This window comes from Diaporthe amygdali (genome assembly GCF_026229845.1).
Source record: "Diaporthe amygdali strain CAA958 chromosome Unknown NODE_42_length_345209_cov_65_521073, whole genome shotgun sequence".
NCBI lineage: Eukaryota > Fungi > Ascomycota > Sordariomycetes > Diaporthales > Diaporthaceae > Diaporthe > Diaporthe amygdali.
The window spans coordinates 331,891-345,209 of record NW_026517062.1 but is presented as its reverse complement, the minus strand read 5'-3'; the positions used below and the strand labels follow the sequence as shown (position 1 = coordinate 345,209).

The 13,319-nt window shown below is 54.5% G+C and overlaps 6 protein-coding genes across 6 annotated transcripts; 4 read left to right on the top strand and 2 right to left on the bottom strand.

Moving 5' to 3' along the window:
* Positions 1-175: 175 nt before the first annotated feature.
* On the bottom strand, positions 176-1,879 carry J7T55_007151 (uncharacterized protein; the record flags this gene model as incomplete). The annotated part of the gene is made up of 1 exon (XM_053134205.1): positions 176-1,879. The coding sequence occupies one exon, from the start codon at positions 1,877-1,879 to the stop codon at positions 176-178; it is 1,704 nt and encodes a 567-aa protein (XP_052988102.1).
* A 1,231-nt stretch (positions 1,880-3,110) lies between these two features.
* Positions 3,111-3,953, top strand: J7T55_007150 (uncharacterized protein; the record flags this gene model as incomplete). Its single annotated transcript, XM_053134204.1, has 3 exons — positions 3,111-3,235; positions 3,313-3,493; positions 3,594-3,953. 3 exons carry the CDS (start codon positions 3,111-3,113, stop codon positions 3,951-3,953), a joined length of 666 nt encoding a protein of 221 aa, XP_052988101.1.
* A 607-nt stretch (positions 3,954-4,560) lies between these two features.
* Positions 4,561-5,319, top strand: J7T55_007149 (uncharacterized protein; the record flags this gene model as incomplete). The annotated part of the gene is made up of 1 exon (XM_053134203.1): positions 4,561-5,319. The coding sequence occupies one exon, from the start codon at positions 4,561-4,563 to the stop codon at positions 5,317-5,319; it is 759 nt and encodes a 252-aa protein (XP_052988100.1).
* Positions 5,320-7,466: 2,147 nt separating this feature from the next.
* J7T55_007148 (uncharacterized protein) lies at positions 7,467-8,237 on the top strand (the record flags this gene model as incomplete). The annotated part of the gene is made up of 2 exons (XM_053134202.1): positions 7,467-7,649; positions 7,839-8,237. 2 exons carry the CDS (start codon positions 7,467-7,469, stop codon positions 8,235-8,237), a joined length of 582 nt encoding a protein of 193 aa, XP_052988099.1.
* Positions 8,238-8,519: 282 nt separating this feature from the next.
* J7T55_007147 (methylthioribulose-1-phosphate dehydratase) lies at positions 8,520-9,514 on the bottom strand (the record flags this gene model as incomplete). The annotated part of the gene is made up of 3 exons (XM_053134201.1): positions 8,520-8,625; positions 8,724-9,272; positions 9,378-9,514. The coding sequence occupies 3 exons, from the start codon at positions 9,512-9,514 to the stop codon at positions 8,520-8,522; spliced, it is 792 nt and encodes a 263-aa protein (XP_052988098.1).
* A 1,616-nt stretch (positions 9,515-11,130) lies between these two features.
* On the top strand, positions 11,131-13,101 carry J7T55_007146 (uncharacterized protein; the record flags this gene model as incomplete). The annotated part of the gene is made up of 3 exons (XM_053134200.1): positions 11,131-11,277; positions 11,447-11,738; positions 11,804-13,101. 3 exons carry the CDS (start codon positions 11,131-11,133, stop codon positions 13,099-13,101), a joined length of 1,737 nt encoding a protein of 578 aa, XP_052988097.1.
* Between the last annotated feature and the right edge of the window lie 218 nt (positions 13,102-13,319).

The following is a 13,319-nucleotide window of genomic DNA, read 5'->3' as shown; positions in this document are numbered from 1 at the left end:
CCAGCAAAGCCACCCAGCAAAGCCACCCAGCAAAGCCACCCAGCAAAGCCACCCAGCAAAGCCACCCAGCAAAGCCAACCAGGCTTACACTTCCCCCATCCTTCATTGAGGTAACAATTCTTCCAATCCCAACACGAAGTCATGCGACCGGCAGTGCACGCAGTCATCAGCCCACTCAATTCAGCCGAAGAAAAGAGAAACCATTCCCAGCCGACACGATATCAGCCTCGTTCCTCACCTCCGAGGCGCCGCTTCCGCTATCAGACTTCACTTTGCCGTCCGTGTCCGGCACTGGCATCCGAAAGTTACCGCGTATGCGCGAGCAGTATGGCCAGGTGCACCCTGGTGTGCCACACTGGGAGCCGCTTTGCGCGAGGGTTTCGGGCTCAGGAGCTGGTGCCGTGGCTGGCGTAGGTTTGAGGGTTGACTCCGTTGAGGGCGGAGAGGTTGGCGCAGAGGAAGTTACAGAGGTCTGTTGTGCCTCCTCGACAACAAGTGGGAACCTCCTGGGTTCGGCAAGTGTCTGTACGCTTCGGCTGTGCGCATTATCGTGGCAGTCATGCTGTGCGGCTTTCTCGTCTGTGCTGTAGTGAGGACCCTGGTGGGTCTCTTCGCTTTGACGTTTCCTTTTTCCTCCCTGCTCATGATCGCGGTCGACGATCGTCTTGCCCTCCAAAAAAATCTCATGGATCTTGGGAGCGAAATTTTCCTCTGCTGCCTCATCTTGAGGCGTTACAGCTAATTTGTAACTGGATTCACTCGCTTCCGCCTCCTCAGCTACCTCTATGATCTGAGGGAGTATGCCTTTGCGCTTGGCGAGCTCGACGGGAGACGGATGGATGAGCTTGACATTCCTGGCTTTAGTCCTCCGACGAACATTGGCATTGAATCGATCGCCATGGAATTGGATGTTCTCATGTGCTGCGCCAGGTAATTTTGGATCCCGATGTGTCTTCCTTTGGGCGTTGCGGCGTTGGAGTTTGGGAGACTGAGGAGGTGCTGTGCCAGCAGATGGAGATGGTGGCCCTCTGTTTCCATGGCCTGCGAAGAGCTTTCTCAGGAGCAGAGACTCCTGCCCTTGAGGTAGCAGGTCTTCTTCGCCTTCGTACGAGTCGGCCTGGAGTGGTGCGATTTCAAAGCCCTTATTCTTGCTGGAACTAGCTTTGTAGTGAAATGGCCAGTGGGGTCGTGTTGTCAAGCTCTGCTGATGCTGCAGAATAGGCTCTCTGCTGCCGTCCCAAGGGTGTGTGTCGGTCTTGCGTTGAAATATGCGAGAAAGAGTCTGTTGAAAGAAATTTGTTCGGCGTTCTGGCTGGTCCGAATCATCGTCGCCACTCGAAGCGGCGTCATCGTCCATATGAGTACCACCGAGAACCCCTGGCTGGAGAGGACCGCTAATTCCGGGGGGACTATCAATGCTGTGGATTTGTTGAGCCTTTCTTTGCAGCTCAACATAGCTTGGTTCACGGTGTCTCCGGAAAGCTCCATTGGACATAGGCTTAGGCGTTGCTGATTCAGGTATATCCGTGGACGTTGGTGTAATGTTGTTAATGTTTCCGTGCTGAAGAGATGGGTTTGTTCCAGAGTATCTCATCGCAGGCCGTCGCTGGGGTTCGTGGGCTGCGCTTTGGACAGGGGGATCATGTTGTGCGCCTGTGGTATGGCGCAGATGCGAACGCGAGCCTTGAAACTGTTCACAGGCATCTTGGACTGGGATTTGAGGCTGTTGAATCTCCATTTTCTCATTCTCCGACCGGTTCGGATGAGGACTCTGTCCATATTCACCATGTTTGACTGATGAGCACTCCATAACAATGTCGAGCGTGTTGTCAAGTCTCTCTGGAATCGTTGGCAACACAGCAAAGAACTTTCGCTCCATTGTGTCGTACGTTCTTGAGAATTCTGCTATTGCCAGTGAGTAAGAAGCCGCAAAGAGTTCAAAAATTCTCTGGACATATAGCTTGACTGGCGTTGTCTGGACCAAGTGGAATAAAGCTGGCCCTGGTTGTAAATTTGTGAAAAAGAGGGTTTCTCGCTGATGGTACTTGATCCAGAGTTTCTGTACTGAATGATCAAGAAGTGTATTGCCTGCTGTGTGTAGGATCCTGTGATTTGGCTGAGGTGGTCTATAAAGCGTACACTTGTTTTGATTTCTTGATCATTGTTAAGTCAATGCATGTTCAAGACAAGTCTGTTCAGTACATGTGATTTATATATTACGAATTTAAAATTGTAGCAACTTGTTCTGCATACTAAGTTTATACAAGCACCCTTGTGAGAAAGTAAGACACAAATTGAGAGAAAACGCTGGCACTAGAATGCTTCAGGGCGTAGAAGACTTTGTTAGACTGCTATAGACGCTTATCAAAAGAGCAATGGTTCTATAGTCATATATTGATATTTTCAGGGGCCCATACGGATGAATGCACTGTGGGTTGGGAAACTATTCCTTGTTCTCACTCAAAATGTCACCCCGCCTGTTTTTTCGATTATTAGCAGGAGCCCACAAGCTCAACGCAACCATGTCCATAGCTTTCGTGTGCACCTTTTGGGATTTCAGACATGAAAGCAGCAAGGTTCGTTTGATGTATAGTTCAAGATGTTGTTCCGCCATTACTGTGGAACCTCTGGGGCCATCATGTCCAGGCGCAGGAACGGACTCGTGAGAGACACCAAGCTAAGAGCTAGCGGGCAACAATTGAGGGCAATACAGCAGCACCTGTGTGGGTTGACACAGACCAGACCAAGAATATTTATGGGCTTCTTCGAAAGCGTGATACGGGCTATTTTAAGCTGTGAAGAAGTTCTGGGTGCAATGAAAAGACATGAAGTCGGTTACCGACCGGAAAACTGCAGTCGAGGTCGGCCCGGCCACTTACACGGAGTCGTTGGTCTCGGACGGGAGCATGGGCAGGGGCCCCCTGGCTTGTGATACCGTACCGCCGCGCCGCCCAACTGCTCGGCCCCCACCATGTGCAGATCGCGTCCTGCGTCCTCAAGTCGCGACGGGCCCACGATTAAGACTGTCTACTTGCCTGACAACCATTCCGCAGATTTTGACGTTCCTGCTTTGTTCCACGGGGATTCCACGGTTCCATAAATTTTCAGTCATGGATATAGACGATATCCTTCGCGAGGTCGACCCCGTAACCGACACTATCCCAGCCGAGACTCGCGATCTTCAAGCCTTGACGCGTGCTTGGGTTGCCGAGCGATGCGCCCCAGAGCTTCTAGAGTGCGCAAACCCCTCTCATGCACTAGTGGCTTGCGACAATATCTCGTGAGCCTTTCCTAACGCTTTGGTGTCCTTAGATGGCCTGCCGACGGCCTTTTCGAGCGTATGAACGAGCGCATCAAGGCGCAGATCGAGAAGGTGGAGGAGATGACCGGCGACATGGACCCCAAAACCAATTTCGCTCTCATCGTGATACAGACCGAGTTGGAGCGGTATAAATACATCGTGCGAAGTTTCCTACGCTCCAGGATAGCAAAGGTGAGCAAGTACTGGCACGCATTGACTTGGTCCTTGCTATTCTGCAAGGCCCAGCCGACGGTTCTGGAGACTGACATTGCATTCTGTGTTGCGAACGCAGATTGACAAGCACACTCTACACTACCTCTCCACACCCACCATGCGCGCACGCCTCTCGGAAACGGAGCTGGCCTACGCGACCCGACACCAGGCGATGCTGCACAACCACTACCTGTCCTCGTTCCTTTCGTCCTTCCCTCCGAACCTGCAGAACTTGAACGACACTGCGGGCAACATCAGCATGATCGACACGCCAGACCTGGATACAGCCGTCTTCATCCGCCTACTGAGGGACTGCCTGGTAGAAGGCCGAGGAATTGACGAAGACGGCAGCATGAATGGCAAGAATGGGGACATCCTGATATTAAGATGGTCAGACGCGAAGCCCTTGGTAGATGCTGGAGACGCGGAGCTGGTTTGAAATCGGCGCCGAATTGTCTCACCGGCATTCCGTGCGCCGACGAACTCTGGCTTCGGAAGGAGCAATTCAAAGCTCCGCTCTGTCAGGCCCTGATGATGCAGTCGCCTGGTGCCTGTGCCTCAGGTCGGGCCATGGTGCATTCTCGCCGTGGCCAAGACCATGGGGCCGCACCCTCAGCTCTGGCTGACGCCAGCCAGGCCAGAGAAGGTCAACTAAACTCGGAGATACCGGGTTCGCGTGCATGCTTCCCGGCTACTATGTGAATACAGCCTCCAGGCGGACGATTGAGTCGCTCCCAAAGACGTGACACCTAGGCAGGGACGTCAGACGGCTTCGAGCTTACGAGCTCATCGATGACGGCACGGAACGGAGTTAGCCTCGAAAGTCCGGAAGCTAAAGACGAAGACATCAACACGGGAGCAATCCTACGTGCATTGATTTCTAATGTGGCTTATTACTTGAAACCCTCATGATCATAGAGCATCTCGACTATAAGTACTCGATGCAACTCGTCTGTCTATCATCTGACTGTTGGCAATTGGCACTTCTCCAACAAATAAGAACTCATTAACAAGCAACCAGCAGCCACCACCACTTTGATCTCAACATGACTGCCGACTCTAAGACGATCGTGCTCGTGACCGGTGCCAATCAGGGCATTGGTTTCGAGATTGCGAAAAAGCTCAATGTCGAGCATGAGAACTATCATGTCATCATGGCAGGACGGAGGAAACAAGCCATCGAGGAAGCCGCGGAGAAGCTTCGAGGACAGGGGTTCTCAGTCGAGCCCCTCGTGCTCGATGTGACATCCGACGACTCCATCGACGCAGCAGCCAAAGCTGTCAGCGAGAAGCATGGTCACTTGGATGTGCTCATCAACAATGCCGCCATTTCCAACGTCTCCCACTCTGCCGATGGCAAGCCGCTCTCAACACGCGAGCAGTTTCTTCGCATCCTCGACACCAACGTCGCGGGCGTCCAAGCAGTGACGGACGCGTTCATACCGCTGCTAGAGAAGTCGACAAAGACCAAGCGCATTGTGTTTATCAGCTCGGCGTTGGGCAGCGTGAGCCTCAAGGGTGATGTGAGTCTCGGGTCTCCCGTCCGCAAGGCGGAGTATATACATTATACCACGTCCAAGTCGGCATTCAACCAACTGGCGCTGCACTATGCGGTGCGCTACGAGGACAAGAAGGACTGGAAATTCAACCTTTGCTGCCCTGGGTTCTGCGCAACGAACCTGAACGGCTACGCGGGCACGGATACACCAGAGAGCGGGGCTATCAACGCGTGTCGGCTGGCTACGCTGGGGCCTGATGGAGAGACAGGAACGTATACCAACAAGGAAGGAACCATCCCTTGGTAAATCGCAAGACGTCCTGATGTGCGAGTGGTGGGCGGCCTGTAGACAATAGAAGCCGGACAATCGGTGTCCCTGGACGAATGGACGTTGTCGGGTTAAATTGTGTCTCCAAGAAATGTACTGTGAGCGGGAGACGTAGAGAACAACTGCTGGGGCCCCGCCCCGAATGGCGAGTTGTGTAGATGTGATCGGGAGATGAAAACTCTCCAACTCTAGCTGGCTGCCCACATTCAAATTACTCTGCTCTGACCCAAGAACCACTCCGCGGCAGCGCAACGTGCACTATTATATCCACATATGCTCAGGGACAAATTAGCATGCCGTCGTGCAGGCGCATTTATCGATATGCCTTTATCGATACACTTGCTCGACGTACTTCTAATGTGGTGTGCTAAGCTTGAGAGCCAAGGGGCATCGCACACAGTAGCGCTTCCGATGCCAGCATGCTGTAAAGGGGTCTGGAGCAAGCAGCCGGCAGCCGCAGCCGGGCATCTGCATGACTGTGGCCACGTAGAAATTTAGAGCAGCCGCCCCAATATTCCTGGGCCTATAGTCGAGGCGACCAACTGCCGCCAGCTCTTTATACCTGTGACAGTCCAGACTGCTCGTATTTTCTTCGTCCGAAGTTGGGCTCGAGAAGCCAGCCAGACATCACATGTTGTCTGGTTGGCCAGTGCTAGGAGTGACGTGGTAGTGGGACAGCGACCTGTATGGGGTAAATATCCGAGAGACACTTGTGGGTGAGGATGTGGTTCGGTGCCCACCACCTACACCCAGCGCTGCCTTTCCCCGTGCCGACTCCCGTAACACCGAAATCAGCAGAAAATATCTCCAGCGACGGTGTATTCTTGACAACGATCAACAGGAGACAGGAAATTTGAACCAAGCCCTGTCACTTTTTCTCAACCCATTTTAGCTAGCGGGCGGCCGGGAGGGCGGGCATGGGACGGTTGAGCGGGTGTACGATGGGATGGGAAAAATCGACACCAAGAGCATCCACTTTACCCCGGCCCCAAGCGATCATCCGCCCCTAAAAGCTAATTCAAAGGGGCAGCGCTGAGCGGGGAAGATCCTGCCACCCATCCCAGTCGCCCATCCTTGGCCTAATTAGACGGCGAGAAGAACCCAGCAAGCAGGCGAGGTAAGCAACAGGAGGACCATGGGCATACTGGAGTCTGCACCAGAGAGCCCGCTTGCCGCCGGTCCTTCACCTAGGTCCTCGCGATGCTTTGGCTAGTCGAGCCGGTGGAAGGGTGGCAAAGCGTGGGCCTTGTGCATCCTTGGGCACGCGACGGTCCTCGTATGTGGGGCGGCGAGGCAAAGTCAAGGCCGCGTCCTAGAGGAGCAAGCCTGGTCTCGTCTGCCACCAGCCCTCGCGAACACGAAGAATGCAGATGCGAGCTCGCAGCTCATGCGCGCCTGCACCGTCCCTGATTGGCGAATCCCACCTAGGCCGCGGCCGAATCAGGTACCATCACCAAATTCTAAACGAGATTATCAGACGCATGGATGCGGCGCCTTTTTTTTCTTTTCCCTCTCTTTCTATTCTCTGCTGCCCTTGCCCTGCCTTGTTATGGATGGGGCGAGGAGGATCCCCCAAGGACTGCTTGTCTGTTCTGCATTGACGAGACCTTCAGTTAGGGGGCCCACCCACTTGGCGAATCCGATTGCTCACTGTTGTGGAATGGAAAAACGAGAGTGGGTTCTGGGGAGGGGGGCTGCCTTGGAAAACTGACATCCTGACGTCCTGACATGCCATCCCCCGGACATTCGAGTGACTTCTCGGCCAAGCCAGACATGGGCCCATGGCCATGTTCATCTCCAGATCCTCGCTCGCCTCTTGCTGTGTTGGATCCCTACCCCCCCGTCCCGTGTTTCTTTTTGCGGACCCCCCCTATGGAATGTTCTCTACGCGTGACGGGAGTTTAAATGTGCCTTCTTCCCATCTGCCCACCGTTCATACAGCTTCGTTCTCTTATTCCTACTGCCCGTTGATATTCGCGTCGGATTCATCTTCACTCGCTCAAAGTTGAACCTTCTCCAGAAGCTATACTTATAACTCTTCTACACGGTCGCTCCGATTCGGAACTATTATCATTTTTTAATTTAATTACTACCGGAAAGCCCTTCGGTCTTCCACATCATTCAAAATGCGTTTCACAAGCATCATCGTCGCCGGCGCTTTCGCCCTGTTCGCCAGTGCCCAGGACACCACTGCCACTTCCTCTGTTACGGCCACCGCCGCCACCACCGACGCCGCCCAGGCTTCTGAGCTTGCTTGCCTCAACGCGTGTGATGCTGGTGACGTGAACTGCCAGGCCAAGTGCATTTCTGTAAGTACACACATTGGTTGAAATAATCCACTATTCTCGAAAGTTGTTGCACCCTGTGCGGCAAGGAAGCACTCGCTCCTACACAGACCAGCCCTACCAGGTTTCTCTGGATCTGGGACGGGCAATGCCTCGCTCCACAAAGTGCCAACCCATTGAAGAAGCCATGGTGCTGACTCCATCTCCCATCAGGTCCCCGCCCCCAACGGCAGCCAGGTCAACGCCACAACCGAGTGTGTTGCCAACTGCGACCAGGGAGACGGTTCCCAGGCCGAGACGGACGCCTACGCATCCTGTGTCCAGAACTGCATCAACGACAACTACTTCACCTCCGGAGGCACCCCCGCCGCGACTGGCGGCTCCGGCTCCTCCGGAAGCACTGCTTCGGGCGCCTCTGCTACTGCCACCGGCACTGACTCGTCTGACTCGTCGTCATCGTCTGGCTCGGCTACCTCTGGCTCTTCGTCTTCCTCCACCAGCTCTGGGTCTTCTTCTTCCGCATCTGCCTCCGGCTCGGCTGCTGATTCCATCAAGGTTGGCATGACTGGCCTGGGCCTGCTGGGCTTCATGGCCGCTGCCATTGCCCTGTAAGATGGCTCCTGTTATCAGTACCGCACCTTTGTGTGCTGGTAGGGATGAGATCTTGACTTCTTGGATTTGACGAATTAATAATGCATATGAACCGGATTCTGGGAGGGAAAATGACGCTTGGATACTGTTGGCATGTCATGTGGTAATTAGGCAGCGAAATACGTAGGGACAAGATACCCATCCAGTCACTGGAGCTATTGAGCTCGCTTTCTTGTGATCCAATGTCGTTCGTCGTCTCTTCCCTTTTGTGTATGCGTGACCTGACGGCTTCGTCTTGTCAACTCACTGCCCCTTGATGGACTTCCTGGGCAACGTTGGCTTGATGTCTGATTCCCATGGTATGCCCAGCTTCTTCATCTCGACGGCGATCTGGAACAGGTAATCCAAACTACAGCCCACGTTAGCACTTGGTCAACATCAACCATCACGTCGGCTCGTCCCGAGCCACCTGAACCCGAACATAATCCAATCATCGTGACGACATACCTCTCGCACTGGCCCTTGGCCTGCTCCACGCTGTTCCCCCACACGTAAACCCCATGCCTCCTGACCAGCACGGCGTACGCATCCGGGTACTTCTCCATGGCCTCCTCCAGGAACTCAGTGAGGTCCTCCTCGTGGGCCGTGTTCTCGATGACGGGGATGCGGAGCGTGTCGTGGTAGCCGAGGTTGCCGACCTCGGCGTGCGGGTAGCCCCTCGCGAAGCCCTTGATCTGCTCGATGTTGTTGATGCGGAACTCGCTCGCGCCCTGCTGCTCCAGGATGAGCGTGACCAGCACCGCGTGCGCCGAGTGCGTGTGGATGCAGCAGCGGGCGCCCCGCCGCGTGAAGGCCGACAGGAACAGCGGCGTGCACTGCGAGGGCTTGAAGCGCGCCGGCGACCGCAGGTACACGCGCGACGACGGCCGGATCGGCCCCTCCGAGTCGCCGCTCTCGCCGTGCCGCGCCAGCGTCTGCGGCAGCGACAGCACGTACAGGTCCGATGGCTTCATCAGCTCCTTCTGCACGCCCGAGGGCGCTATGTAGACGTGCTCACTGGGCCATGGCGCCGTGTTAACACCGGGATCATTGACTGGTATGTCGCTTGGGACTGGGAGGAGGAAAGGAGTGGTGGGCCGGATCAGGGAGAGAGAGTCTTACTCGTCACGGATTGAGGCTCCGCCGCCGGTGCCGGTCACCCAGCCGAGGGTCCAGAATTTGGCGCAGAGGGAAGGGATGAGGTTCGCGGGGTGGTCTGGGTCGACCGACTGGACGAGCCGATCGTCGCCGGTACTCATGGCTGGAAGTTGTACAGGTCCAAGCCTGAATTTCTCGGATGAGTGGAAGCGTAGGTCAGGTATTAGAAAAAGGAAATATGTGTTGTCGAGCTTGGTGCTTGTCAATGTCTCGTCAATTGAAGGGTTTGGGAATTGCTCGAGCAGATTTGACTCGCTTGTTGAAGCTGAGTTTCGGAGCCGTGGCGGCCGAGCACGTCAATTTTTTGCCGATCATCCATCCTCGGCGGGGACAAGCTTCCCTAAGATGACCAGCTGTAGAACCAACAGCTTACTTTGCTACGGACAACCAGCTTGCTAGGATAACTTGCTGTAGCATGACCTCCTATGGCATCACGTCCTATCAAATCAGCTATGGAGTTTAAATGTTGAAGAACAACCGATAGGCAATGATTCTATTGGAGGGTGTTCACACATAGAGGCAGAGTGTAAATAACTTCAAGCTGGCTGTCCATCTGGCAAGACAACACGTTGACTCGCATTTGCAGTTGCTATTCTCTCTTATAATTCAGTTCCTGAATTTTGCGAGGCTATGTCGGCAAAGCAGTTTCATGTACCCCCTTTGGTCTCATGTATTTGCCTACCTGCTACTTATTGTGCACAAGTTCAAAATAGAGAGAGGATCTCTCGGGACTTGGATGATCAAAGCACGAGGTCACCATGCAAGAACATTCACTCAAAGCTCTAAAAAGAAAGACTGGAGCTAAAAGGTTTCCTTCCACGATGGGCAAAAGTAGTGCCGATGCCAGTGCCTGTTTGAGTTTGACGGACCGTCCTTGCAGTCCCTAGAACAGAGCATGATGGGTTTGGGAAATGAACACCTTGACACCAGAAAGTTAATGAACTATGGGGCTCAACATGCATCACATCACATCAACATGCCACGTATACCAATTCCAGCATAGTGTTGACATTGACAATGTATCCACCTGCCAAATTTAGCAATGAATATACACGGTAATATATCTGTCCATCGGTACTGCCGTGACACCCGTGTATGTCTGTGGCTGTGAATAGCAGCAGCGAAACTGAATCGACATGATCGAGGGGCGTACTTGCACCCTTAAGTTTCCGGTGGAAATTTCCAAAAGGTTCTCTGGCTGTGGGTCCAGCCTGGTGAGGAAGAGCCTGGGCCGCAGTTTCATAGATTCACAGCAATCGGTGATGGGTCTCGGCTGAGTGAAGGGGACAACCGACCCCGCATTCAATGGGTGCAGGGGCCACTGGGGCGACCGTGTCGTAGCTGCCGGGTGCTGTGCTCTAGTGGTTCTAGCACCACACCCTTGTCGCCTGGGTGAATTGATGCACAGGCGCGGCTGCTTGGATTTTGGGAGCTCCGAACCCAAGCTAAACGTGTCCTTTTTCTGAGACCAGCCGCAGATAAATCCACAACTCTTTATCATCACGCTACCTCACCTGCTCCGAGACTGATTTTCTTTCTCTCGGGCTCTGAGAGCAAATCTACCTTATTCCTTCACTGAGAATAACCCTTCTCATCTGTCTCCATCGACAGGCATCATTCCTTCTCTCTTTCCATCATCGCGAGAGGGTTACTTTTGTTCTTGACTGACTACCTCGGCTGTTGACAACAGCTTGACAAGTCTAGAGTCTCCGCCATCATGAGGTTCACACCCATTCTCGCCTGGGCCGTCCTGGCCTACGGCTCTGTTGCCGAAGATGCTCAGAAGGTCCTGAAGGACGAGAGCTCCTCTTCTGCAGCTGAGTCTGCCACATCGTCTGTGGACACCTCGCTGCCCACCTTCACTGTAAGCTCGACCCCCAAGCCCCAGTTTGTACAACAAAGGAAGCTCTCCCGGGCTTCTGAGCTTTGACTCGGAGCTCCCCGCACATTCCTTCTTGAGAGAATGCGGATGCACATGCAGACAGGTCGATTTAATTGCTTGATCAGAAGCTAATCTGGTTGTGATTTTCCAGCCCACCACCCTCAAGGCACCTTTCCTTGAGCAGTTCACCGATGACTGGGAGGCGCGATGGAAGCCTTCCCACGCAAAGAAGGACCTGAAGGGCACTGAAAAGGCGGAGGAAGAGTGGGCGTACGTCGGCGAGTGGGCCGTCGAGGAGCCCACTGTCTACAAGGGAATGGAGGGAGACAAGGGCTTGGTCGTCAAGAACAAGGCCGCTCACCACGCCATCTCTGCCAAGTTCCCCGAGAAGGTCGATAACAAGGGCAAGACCCTCGTTGTTCAATACGAGGTCAAGCTTCAGAGTACGTGTTTTGGTCCTTCTTCCCTTTGTCTGATGAGACTTTCTTGCTGACTTGATACGTTCCAGCCGGTCTCGAGTGTGGTGGTGCTTACATGAAGCTGCTCCGCGAGAACAAGGCTCTCCACCAGGACGAGTTCGCCAACACCACTCCCTATGTCATCATGTTCGGCCCCGACAAGTGCGGTCACACCAACAAGGTTCACTTCATCTTCAACCACAAGAACCCCAAGACCGGCGAGTACGAGGAGAAGCACCTCAAGTCTCCCCCACCGGCTCGCATCGTCAAGACCACTGAGCTCTACACGCTCGTTGTGCACCCCAACAACACCTTCGTGATTGAGCTCAACGGCGAGCAGGTCAAGGAGGGCAGCCTCCTCGAGGACTTTGCCCCCTCGGTCAACCCCGAGGAGGAGATTGACGACCCCAAGGACAAGAAGCCTGAGGATTGGGTCGACGAGGCCCGTATCCCTGACCCTGACGCCACCAAGCCCGATGACTGGGACGAGGACGCTCCCTTCGAGATTGTCGACGAGGAGGCCGAGCAGCCCGAGGACTGGCTTGTGGATGAGCCCCTTACCGTTCCTGACCCTGAGGCTCAGAAGCCCGAGGACTGGGATGATGAGGAGGACGGTGACTGGATCGCCCCTACTGTCCCCAACCCCAAGTGTGCCGATGTCTCTGGTTGCGGCCCCTGGACCAAGCCCAACAAGAAGAACCCCGACTACAAGGGCAAGTGGACCGCGCCTTACATCGACAACCCTGCCTACAAGGGCGTCTGGGCTCCCCGCAAGATCAAGAACCCTGACTACTTCGAGGACAAGACCCCTGCCAACTTCGAGCCCATTGGAGCTATTGGCTTCGAGATCTGGACCATGCAGAACGACATCCTCTTTGACAACATCTACATTGGCCACTCGGTTGAGGACGCCCGCAAGCTCGCCCAGGAGACCTTCTTCGAGAAGCACCCCCTCGAGCAGCTGGCTGAGCTGGCTGATAAGCCCAAGCAGGATGAGGCCAAGGCTCCTTCTGACCTGAAGTTCCTGGACGACCCCGTCACCTTCATCAAGGAGAAGGTCGACCTCTTCCTGACCATCGCCCAGAAGGACCCCATCGAGGCCATCAAGTTCGTGCCTGAGGTCGCCGGTGGCATTGGTGCCGTCCTGGTCACTGTCATCGCTGTTGTTGTCGGTATCGTCAGCTCCCTGGGTGGTGGCAACGCGCCTCCCGCTGTCAAGAAGGCCGCGGCTGATGCCAAGGACAAGGCTGCCGAGGCGAAGGACAAGGTCGCTGCGGCTGCCTCTTCTGGCGCCGAGGCCGTCAAGGACAGCACCACGAAGCGCACCACCCGTAGCCAGCAGTCGTAGGTTGACAAGGTGATGGCGAGGCGGATGGAAGGTAGTAATGAATGATTGAAGATGGTGAACAGAAAACTTTACTCAAGGAAGGAACAAAAAAATGGTACTTCGCTTTTCGCATTACGGCTCGTAGGGCTTATAGGGTTGAGCACGGCGTAGCTGGTGTATTATTTCTAGTTTGGTATCACAGGGAATAGGAATCATTCACAAGTCACAAGTCAGTCTCA